The sequence below is a fragment of the Gobius niger genome, assembly GCF_951799975.1.
Source record: "Gobius niger genome assembly, chromosome: 11".
NCBI classification, from domain to species: Eukaryota; Metazoa; Chordata; class Actinopteri; order Gobiiformes; family Gobiidae; genus Gobius; species Gobius niger.
Window position 1 is genome coordinate 8134522 of NC_136862.1, and position 12093 is coordinate 8146614.

The window sequence follows — 12093 nt, forward strand, 5'->3', positions numbered from 1 at the left end:
GAGGAAGGATAAATAAATGAAAAGAGGAAACAATCGCGCTCCGTTAGCTTTCATCCCGGGGCCTCTAGGTAATTCTAGCCCAGTCAGTAATGCCAACTTGGGGGATGTGTGTGTGTGTGTGTGTGTGTATGGGTGTGTGTGTGTGTGTGTGTGTGTGTGTGTGTGTGTGTGTGCTTCGGAGGTTGGAAAGGCGATCTCCCCAAAGGAACAGCCCCATTGTACCTTGTATCCTCTTTGTTTTCTGGCTATTATTATAGTCTAACCTATGTCTATGGTCATGTGTATGAGGGAGAAGAGTAACAAGAATACTGCAATGAAAGTGTGTCCCGCACGTCACTTGTTGGCAATTATTGTGTTGGAATGTATGTTTTTCAAGATATAAACAAAACATTAGGATTGGTATTTCATATAAAAAACAAACTTTGTATAAGGGCTTGCTGGTAGAGATGTTTTCCATTGTACAACAAAGGTTTTCAAGGACATGTCGCCTCTCACAGAATGACAAGGAAATAGGAAACACAAAGTAACAACTTGTCCAATCGCTAACAAAAGATTGACAATGGTGGTGTAAAATATGTTTTGTTGATAGTACTTAATAGAAATGTGGCCTCCAAATGTTAGCAACTTTATGCAATGGGCAAACTAAGGTCCTAGCCTTTCAGTTGGTCACCCCAGCCCGGCCAACAGCCTAGATCAACGACTACCACCTTTGATGCGTTGAAAGTGTGAACACCGCCAATGTTTTCACTTATCTGAAGATGAGTAATGCATTATTGTTGCTATTTTGTAATTTGTTTAATGGCATTTAGGCACCGAGGGTCTATTTGAGAACTCAATGTGGCCCTTGGGTTGAAAGGTTTGCTCATACCCCTCGCTTTAGCACTTGGTTTTGCTTTGTACTCATAATTTTGCATGGGGGTTGTGGTATGTGTGTGTGTTATGCATTAAACAGTTGAGCAAATGTTTATTTATTTTACCTACAACACAATATTCTATAGGTTAACAGGTCCACCATGCTTAACTCATTTATTTTTCTAGTAACTTACGCCACAGTCGATACATTCCAAGGTGCTACTCACAATAAACATTGAGGGCCCTGTTATTTCAATGTTTACGCCAATGCCCTATGCGTCGTATCCAAACCTACGCACATTTACTATAGTGGAACTCATTAGGAACTGGTAGATTACGAATAGTTTCTATGTGTCTGCAGCGTGTTATGCTATCAGTGCTGCTTTTAGTGCCAGAGTCGCTCATATCTCGGGGGGAGGAGCAAACATATGGGAGCTTTCATTCATGGTGACAGCAACGGGACCCCCCTGTGACCTCCCTGTCAAGTCCCTCACAGAAAATACACAGACACAAGCTGCCGAAAACAAGACTTGATTTTGTGCTTTCGTTCGCAGTTCTAGCTCCAGTGTCACATTCCAGTGAAATTGCTGCAATGCATACGCCCTCTGCTGGCTACACTGTGTATTTGAATCCTTGAAGTTAAATGATGTGTTTGGAAGTTGAGATTTACCTGTGTGTTCTGTGTTGTCGTGCAGTGCTCCTGGGCGTGCTGGTGGCTGGAGCTCAGACGGAGATGAAGAGGGTGGTGGGGGACAACGCCACGCTGCCCTGTCACCATCAGTTCTGGGTGGGAGACGACCCCACGCTGGACATCGAGTGGCTCCTGCTCAAGCCCAACAACAAGCACAGAGTGGTGAGTGACTCTGACGTGTTTTTAGAATAGCTTTAAGGCTCATATGTGCTCTACTTTCTGCATATGACCATTTGAACTGTGATAGATGATTGAACTAGAGCCCATTTGTTAGATGTTGTCACTAGGAACTGGATTGTTCTTCTCAGAGGCTTCTTTTCACTCATGTGATGGTTTAACCAGCTTGAATACTCCCATTGACCAAAAACACCTGGACAACTAAAGAGGAAGGAGTTCAGCGCATTTATTATGAATTTATTTACAGCCGATATTTGCTTTTCAACCTGATCAGCGTTCTTATTGTCCAGAAAATCCAACAATTACAATATTAATGGCTGTAAGCATATACCATTTCAAATATAATATTTGTACAATACCAACGTATGAGAAGAATGACGCAGAATAATGCAGAACAATCTCAAGTAATCATATCAATGTGCAAATTCTGGCTGAAAAACAATACATTGTAATTGTTTGATGGAGTACATACTACTCTTTCCAGATCATCACGTACTTTGCTGGCCGAGTGTATGACCACAACGATGACAACCGCGTTGCGTTTGCCGGCGAGTACCTGAAGGGAGACGCCTCAATGCTCATCAGTGACCTGTCTCTCAGCGACTCCGGGGAGTACAGCTGCAAAGTCAAGACGGGAGCACAGTACCACTGGAGTACCATCAGCCTCATCGTACTAGGTAACAAACACTACTGCAGTACCATCAGCCTCTTCGTATTAGGTAACAAACGCTACTGCAGTACCATTAGCCTCTTGGTACTAGGTAACAAACACTACTGCAGTACCATCAGCCTCATCATACTAGGTAACAAACGCTAATGCAGTACCATCAGCCTCATCGTACTAGGTAACAAACACTACTGCAGTACCATCAGCCTCATCGTACTAGGTAACAAACGCTAATGCAGTACCATCAGCCTCATCGTACTAGGTAACAAACACTACTGCAGTACCATCAGCCTCATCGTACTAGGTAACAAACACTACTGCAGAATCAACTTCATCGTACTAGGTAACAAACACTACTGCAGTACCATCAGCCTCTTCGTACTAGGTAACAAACACTACTGCAGTACCATCAGCCTCATCGTACTAGGTAACAAACGCTACTGCAGTATCAGTCTCATCGTACTAGGTAATAAACACTACTGCAGTACCATCAGCCTCATCGTACTAGGTAACAAACGCTACTGCAGTATCAGCCTCATCGTACTAGGTAACAAACACTACTGCAGTACCATCAGCCTCATTGTACTGGGTAACAAACACTACTGTAGTACCATTAGCCTCATGGTACTAGGTAACAAACACTACTGCAGTACCATCAGCCTCATCGTACTAGGTAACAAACGCTACTGCAGTATCAGCCTCATCGTACTAGGTAACAAACACTACTGCAGAATCAGCTTCATCGTACTAGGTAACAAACACTACTGCAGTACCATCAGCCTCATCGTACTAGGTAACAAACGCTACTGCAGTATCAGTCTCATCGTACTAGGTAATAAACACTACTGCAGTACCATCAGCCTCATCGTACTAGGTAACAAACGCTACTGCAGTATCAGCCTCATCGTACTAGGTAACAAACACTACTGCAGTACCATCAGCCTCATTGTACTGGGTAACAAACACTACTGTAGTACCATTAGCCTCATGGTACTAGGTAACAAACACTACTGCAGTACCATCAGCCTCATCGTACTAGGTAACAAACGCTACTGCAGTATCAGCCTCATCGTACTAGGTAACAAACACTACTGCAGAATCAGCTTCATCGTACTAGGTAACAAACACTACTGCAGTACCATCAGCCTCATCGTACTAGGTAACAAACGCTACTGCAGTACCATCAGGCCTCTTGGTACTAGGTAACAAACACTACTGCAGTACCATCAGCCTCATCGTACTAGGTAACAAACACTCCTGCAGTACCATTAGCCTCAAAGTACTAGGTAACAAACACTACTGCAGTACCATCAGCCTTATCGTACTAAGTAACAGACACTACTGCAGTACCATCAGCCTCATCGTACTAGGTAACAAACACTCCTGCAGTACCATCAGCCACAACCTTGACCTCGCTAGGTAACACAGTTATTGCTTAATTAGAAGTTTCCGTTGGAACACTTTTAGTGGCCGCTTAACTTTGTGGCCTCTTACTCTATACTTATTTAGCTCATTTATTGTTGTCATAGCGATTATTTTCACCGTCACGCTTAATGTGGTTTCCCCGAGCAATCTTAGCTTACAGGTGGCGGCCAAAATGCAATAATTTGTTACAGTTTCTCTCTCTATTAACACCGCTGCGGCATCTTCCGTTTTCTACCTATTAATGTTTTGACCAGAATATTAAACTATCCTCCACTCGCAATCTGTTAGTAATCCTGCCACTGATATTAAAAGTGTAAAGTCTCGCAGCCCCATCTATAATGCATGGGGCCTCCATAAGCAAAGCAAACACCTCTTTACAATCCACTACAGCGGCATAAACAGACCCGGCTGGTTTTTAGTACCCACTTTTTATTATTTATGGTTTCCTCTTCCACTCTGCTGGAGAGACCGAGCTCCCACAGGCGGCCGGACCTCACTCCCCGCAGCAGCGGAATTCTCTGTTCTAATCCAGGGCTGTATATTAGCGGCCAAACCAAGCGTCGTGGAGAGGAGAGGGGATTTACGCAGGAGGTGGTCAGATTGATCTAAAAGTCGGTAATGTGATGAAAATGTTGCTGGTTTCGAGACTGGACGGAGAGAGTTGTTATCCTCTAATTCAGCATCGTCAGTGTCACAGCATAATGACCATGGTAATTATTTGGTTTCATTCTACCATTTTTTTATTTTATTTTTTAATGTCCAATGTTTGCCCCATTTTTACACATTTTTTTTCTTATTTCTGCCCTACTTTTTTCACTTTTCCCAATTTTTCCCTCATTTTTGCTTTTTTATTACTAATATTTTCGCCACATTTTTTCCCAATATTTTTTTTTACAATATTTTTTCCCACACAATTTCGCCTCCCTTTTCCCCCAATTTAGTCCCCATTTTTCCCAATGTATTCCCCATATTTCCCTAATTTTTCGAAACACATTTTTGCTCATTTTTAAATTACAAATTATTTTTCCTATTTCCCCACATATTTCCCCAATTTCTCCCAATCTGTTTTTTTTTTTTTACAATATTTCTTTCCACACAATTTTGCCTGCCTTCCCCCCCAATTTAGTCCCCATTTTACCTATTTTTTTTCTTTTTTTTTAAAACCAATTTATTTTCCCCTTTTCCCTACATTTTTCCCTTTTTTTTTTTTTTTTTAAACATTTTTTGTAACACTATTTTGCCTACTTTTTTCCAAAATTATTCCCAATTTTTAACACATTTCTTGACCATTGGAGATGGTTGGATGGTTATTGTAAATTTGTATATCTGTCACACATTTTTGTTCTATTTTCTGGTTCTACAGTAGATGACAAATATTTCTGTATACGCAAAAAGTATTTTTCAGGTATCGGTATCGAAAACCGAGTATTGTTAAAGGTAACCGTTATAAAAGAAAAATGTAACAGAACTCAGCCCTAATTGTGAGGAACTTTGGGAGCACAAAAGCCCTCTAAATATAAAAATACATGTTCTGAGCAGGTCTACTCTCATCACGGACCATCGATTTATTAGCATGCGAGATCATTAAAGTTGTATCTTATCTTGGTGCCCAAAAGCAGGTTTAAAAGCCAAATATAGGCATAATATATTGACTTTAAGTTATGAGAACACCACTGGTTAGGTGTTCAAAGGTATTCTTAAAAGTTTGAATGAAATATTATGCATAACTTAGCGTTATGCGGAGAAGAAGCAGCAAATTGCAGGCAAAATGGCACCACATTAACAGTCTCCGACCCTGGTTTCCGCCCGCAGAGCAGATGTCAGACGTGCTCGCTGCGTACTAATCCAACTCCCTGTGGACTGCAGATAACACTTGTAGAATAAGGAGGCAGAGTATTTTCTGGAATTCACTGTATGCCGCGCAGGTTCGGAGCAGGAGACGGGAGACAGGAGCAGGCAGTTATCGATTTGGGCCAGTGCAGTCTGCAGCAGCAGTCCTTTGCATTAGAGCCGCTTCCTGTTTATGAGACGCGATGGAGACGTTTACCGAGGCTGTAAGTCCGCATCGTTAGAGCCGCGATGGACTGAGGGCTATGAAAAGATAACGCTTGTGACCGAGTTAATGCACATACAGTCATTTCCAACGGTTTCAGGTTTATTGCCAGGGACTTGGTTGAAGTACAAAGGTGTTTAATATAAATACCATATAGAGAACAACAAATACTTTATACTGAAAAGGCGTTCAGAGTCACTGTTTGAGTAAAAGTACAGAAACTACTAGACCAAACATCAACCTAATAAAAGTGAAAGTAATTTTCAAACAACATTAAAGGATCTGTATCATGCTATTTTAGCCATTCCAAAGTTAAGTATAGGTATTTATATGATATATTGTACCTCTACCATTATGGAGCACTAATTTTTGTGATAAATATAAGTGTTTTCTGGAGGTATTTTTCAAACCCGTAAGACACAACGCTTCGATTAAGTTAGCCCCGACCCCTCTCTCCGCACATACAACTTTACCGTAAAATAAATAAACAGCAATAAGTGAAGTTACTTCACGATGCAGTTATAAGGAGTTGACATCTGCAACACAGCTTCATAAATGGCTAACACACATGCTAATATGCTAACACACAAGCTAACCCGCGTTTGGATTGACTCACCACTCTGGTCCATCGCTCTGGACTCGCGTTGGTTATAAAAGTTAATCCATTTTGATTCTGGTGAAGGTTCACCAAACATCCATCAAGAGACAGTCACAGAAAAACGCTATTTTGGCTGATAGTCGCTGAATCCCGGAGAAAAAAACAACTTCTGAGGAGTGGCCTCTTTAGAAAGGTTGAATACACTCCCGTCCTCGTAGCCAAACGCGCTTCTTTTTCTCCGTCCGTGACATTATCGTTAGGTAAGAATAAAGAACAGGTGTGTCCAGAATAGGTTATAACGAGCTCCATCTTCACAGCTGCAGCGCAAACATGACTGATCTGTTCAGACGCTCAGGGGTGCGTTTGTTTTGGCCCCAGCTGACCTGGAAGCACCTCGGGCACATCCTTTTTTTTTCTTCCTTTTTTTTCTCTTTGTTTCTTTCTTACGACAGAAATAATGAAAAAGCTGATTTACAAATTAAAATCAGGCTGTAAACATAGAATTAAGACATTACATTACAGACGTCGAGCACTTCCTAAAAGCTCTAATAAGTCGATTTTGCATGATATAGGACCTTTAAGATTGTGCCCAAGTTAGTCACTTGTACGGCAACACGACGGGGACAAATCTTCTTTCCTATTGTTAGTCATTGGCATTAACAGTACATCTGCCAAATCGCCACCTACTGTTTTATAAGACACAAGATGGGACAAAATATTGTTTGTGGCCAACATTGACTTTTTACTTTTGTCTTGGTAGGAAAGTACTGGAGTCGAAAGTATTTTCTTTTTCTTTTAAGTGTAGTGGAGTATAAGTACTAAGTTCTCAACTGAAATGCACATCCTCAAAAGCGCTACAGAAGTAAATGTACTTGGTTACTGAGAGCGTTTACAATAATATCTTACCTTTTCCCGTAACTAAGGAATATAACATATTACTTAAAGCAGTACTAAGTAACTTATGCCCCTAGAGGCCATAAGCGCCACTGCAGGTGTCGTAGCATGTAATGGTATTTTACTCATTACTTGTCTGTGAGAGTAAATACTACGCTGACAGAAAAGGCAAAAGAGAGAGAGGGATATTGTACATCCAATTACACATCTTCTAGGTTGGGAACCACTGGTCTATAGTCAACCCTTGTCCAGTGCTTAATTTGTAAATTTGTATCAGGAACACTTTTGGTCTGATGTGATGGATTCGGGGGAACAAGCCAAAACACTCTCATTAAACACCATTATATCAGATCGAATCTTTGCCGGATCCTCCTAAATATTTCCCGGATCCTTTACCCTGAAAAACTGAAAATTGAGGGAATCAAATTAAGCACTGCCTTTGTCTCAATCCGGCAAAAAAGGGATGCACCTTTGAGGGAAAACGTGGTCTTTTGTCAATAAATCCTTTTTCTTCACAATCAAACACAAAAAGTCAAAAGTTTGGTACAAAACAACACAAAAACAAAATTCCTTCCACGAGACTTTCACTACAAATTGTAATATATTTTGCCGAGTAAATAAGAGCAGATAGGATGTAGTGAGCTTCCTGATTGATCAGTACTTCCTGGAGTATTAGGGGGTAGAAACTGTAACCAGACGAAGCGATTATAGTGATGGCCCATTGACATATCCACCACGAAACCCACACATTCTCTAATTTCCTCCTCCATTACAATTGGTATTTTGCCCGTGCGTCTCCACTCTCCCGCTCCGTGGCAGATTGGTGCATAGGCCAGCCTCTTCTGTCAGAACCCCCTGTGCTCTGTGGACCTCAAAGACCTACAGACAGCTGACTGCACTATGCTCGCAGCGAGTCTTCGCCCGCGGGCAAACGGGAAGGAAGAGAGAGAGGGGGGGGAGCGTGAAAACCAGGCAGAGGCAATGCTTACAAGACTGGCAGAGCACAGTCGTGATGGGAGAAGGGGTTATCTCTTGGAAAGCGTTCTAATTGCAATTTCCTGGCATTGTGGGTGCAGTAAGAGTTGCAATATGTTTAAAAGTGAAGATTCAGTTCACAGAGCATCTTTAAAACACACCCAGGAACATCTGACAGAAGATTTTTTTTTAACTTCAGACAACTACAATGTTGCCAAGTGTAAGAGCATGATATTTGTAGCTTGCCAAGAACCGTATAGTACCTAAGTAACGACAGCCTTGGCATTTTGCTAATTGCGACCATTCAAATCGTGGATAATCCGTCCAGCCCGATACGAGATCTTCTATTGTCTGTCAGTCTGCAGAGTTTAAAAGGCCTGACACAGAAACAGAGACTGGGGCTCTGACGCCGTCTCCAAGAATGACAGTTCAGTGAGAGGGCGAAAACGACAGACGACAGTATTGGAACAAGGAGGAGAAGAAAGTTTTGCACCAGTTACAAAGTTCTGTCGCCATCGTGTACTTGGTATAGTTTAAAGGTTAAAAAAGGGTTTAGGGGTGATCTTCGTTTGGCTTAAGCATTATATTCATGCATAATTGTGGCATATTATTAATAACACGTTGGCTAAATTTGTTACACTGCCTTTTAGGAACGTATTTACTATCATCTGGGATTGCGAAAAAGGCACTGTAAGAGAGGCAAGGCACTTCCTGTGTGTGTGACCTCTGACCCCCCACCTTAACCGTGTGCGTTTTCTCCAGTTCAGCTTTACCCAAATCCAACAGCCATAGGCCAGAGTAACGCCTCATTTGAAAGCAAAGACCTACAAAGCTGATCATGAGTTTTTTTGGCGTGCTTTTGTCTCTTCTTTTCCTGGTTTTCGTAGTTGTTGTTTTTTTGTCATTTTTTGTTGCTTTCTTCATCACTTTTTTCCAATGATCTTGATGCCTCTTTGACCCCGTTTTTGCTACATTTTTGAAGCCTTTATGTTTTCGTCTCTTTTGTTTTTTGTAGTTCCTTGCTTCTTGCCGCTTTTTAGTCATGTTTTTGTATCTTTTTCTATTGTGTTTTCATCCTCGTTGACGCTTTGCTCAAGAAGCTTTTAGATTTGGGTAAAGCCAAAGTGGAGAAAATGTGCTGGGTTCAGGTGGGAGTTAAGAGGTGAACCCTGCTGTTTTGACCTTCCTTATTGTTATAAATATGAAACTGAAATTTAAGGATTGAGTACTGCAGTGTATTTCTTTGATTGTATTCCTCAAATGGAACAGTAACTGTACCTGAATACAGTCACTCAAACTGAAACACTTTTGAAAACTCCATGGCTTATTAAGAGGTTTTACTTTTGAGAGCAGACAAGGAATATATATATATATATTTTTTTTTAATAAAGGGTTATGTTTTCTTGATGGAATTCTCTAATTGTAGCTACATTATGAAATATTAATGAGCAGGACTCTGAGCAGTTTTCTTCATATGAAGGATCAGGAAACTTTTTAAAAAGTTTATTTAAAATAAAATCTATTAAAATCATAATCGTCCAAAAATCCAGATTTTGTATGTATTCTGTTACTATCCAACACTGGCAAAAGAGTTTTTGAACAAGTTGGGATTTTTTTTTTAGAATAAAGATGTCATTACAAGTTAAACCCTTCCAACAGGATCATATATATTCGGCCGGCTGCCAAGCAAAGATCATTTGTGCTGATGGTGTCTTGGATGAGAAGTGAAGCGTGCGCAACACTTAAACAAGTACATGGCTGTGATAGATAGAATCCTGTGTGACTGAGAGCTTGCACAAACAAGACATTCGTTTTTCATACATTTTCTTTACACATTTTTTGTTGATTTCTGGATATATATATTTTTTTAATTCATGCGGGCCTTATATTTGAAGAGTTTAGTGGTGCTAGGCTAGTGCTAGGCTAGCGCATGTCTATGGTAACTGGTAGCCTGCGTTAAAAACCTCCTCAAAATCATCGGGTAGTCCTCCAAAAGTTACCATATCTGATTTGTAGAAAGCTCCTTTGTGAATTCCATGTGTAGTTATGCCGGCTGCAGGTAAACAAACTACTGTAGATCCGGTAACCTAGCAGATCACTCCACCGCTGCGTAGCTTACAACCAGGAAGCCGTTGCTACTCAAATATAAGTTCTTCTAAATGCACAATTGTTATATTTCAAAATGATTCAGTTAACACAGACATTTGTGTGGGTAATCTGGTGTTATAAGTGATTTGCCTCAGGTGCACTGTGCTTGTGTCAGACTGTTTTTAATGCAGGCTACTAGTTACCATAGACATGCACTAGCCTAGCACTAGCCTAGCACCAATAAACTCTTCAAATATAAGGACTGCATTAATTAAAAAATATATATATATATATATATATCCAGAAATCAACAACACTCTGGATAACTATGAAATGAGGCCCTATGTCAAAAATCCTGAAATATCCCTTTAAAGGGGCTAGATGCAAGTTAGTAATTTTATACTCACTGCTGCCACCTCAGGTTATATGTGTAACTGCACCTTTTTGAGTGACAGTGCAAGATTTTAGAGGCAGTTGTGGTGAACAAGTCTGGACTCATTCTACACATTGGGACATTGTTGGAACATGTAGGGGGAGGACATTTTTTTTAAACTCCGTATAGTCCCTTTAAGTAGATGTTAAAGTAAAACTGCTTTTTTGGGATTTACACAAACCGAGTCCCCATTATTAGAGGATATTGCACTGCCAAACAACTGCTGTCGTCAAATGACATCTATTCACAGCGTGATTATGATTTGATTGCAAATAATCCTTGTGAAGCCCCGTAAGACGACTGCTGTTTTCGGGAAGCACGGAAACAAATTGAATTGAATGCAAATTGACAAAATACGTGAACGCCTTTGTGTTTGCTTGTGTGCAGTGAAGCCGTCGAAGCCGCGCTGCTGGATGGAGGGAAAGCTGTTGGAAGGAGGAGACGTGAAGATGAGCTGCAAGTCTTCGGACGGCTCGGACCCCATTCACTACAAGTGGGAGAGAGTCCTGGACAAGGGCAAATATGTCGGCAAGCTGCCCCCACTGGCTCTCATAGGTAAGACCTGTTTTGCTTTTTAGATGAAAAAAACCCTATTGGAAATTCAGAGGTGTCCAAAGTAGTTTAAGCAGCTTGAACAAAACAGGAACTTTCAGAATTTCCACTTGAAACTTTATAAAACCCAGGAAATTGAGTTTGTTAATGCAAATCTCTCCTGGGGTAAAGTGTCCAATCTAATTTGAACCTGGGGAAAAGTGCTAAAGTCTCAGAAAGTAAGGAGACGAAACAGAAAAGATAATGCGACATTATTCGGCTCTGATCTTATGAATTCCTCTGTAATCATTTCAATGGGAGGCCAGTGCTCCTCTCCTCGGTGTTTTAGCCGCGGGGCCCAGCCGTGTCCTCATCAGGTGAAGGCAGAGCCAGTTCAAGTACAGTCGAGGGGGAGGAAAAAAAAAAATAAGAAAACGCTGCTACTTGTCATGTTCAGCTCTTTTCAGGACTTTTATAGCTTTTTGTGCTGACTGCGCCGTCTCCCGCCGCACAAGAGAGTCTCCTGTCTGCTCAAATTCATCGCCCACTTTCTCGATCTCTCCGCGAGCGCCCTAAATCAAACCGAGAGGAGCGCTTTCATGTAGCATTAGGTCACCGTCGATACACGAGTTAGAATGTCTCGTTTGCATATATTATTCTGGAGGACGGATTCTTTTTAGCGTGTTTCATGGTGTTTATGGCTGTGTTC

At 41.1% G+C, this 12093-nt stretch overlaps 1 protein-coding gene across 1 annotated transcript in view; it reads left to right on the forward strand.

Moving 5' to 3' along the window:
- clmpa (CXADR like membrane protein a) overlaps window positions 1-12093 on the forward strand; it is a 358126-nt gene that overhangs the window by 140449 nt on the left and 205584 nt on the right. Inside the window, exons 2-4 of the mRNA XM_079565669.1 lie at window positions 1548-1705; window positions 2205-2397; window positions 11241-11408. Of these exons, the coding sequence (XP_079421795.1) occupies window positions 1548-1705; window positions 2205-2397; window positions 11241-11408 (519 nt within the window). The remainder of the gene's footprint in view (window positions 1-1547; window positions 1706-2204; window positions 2398-11240; window positions 11409-12093) is intronic.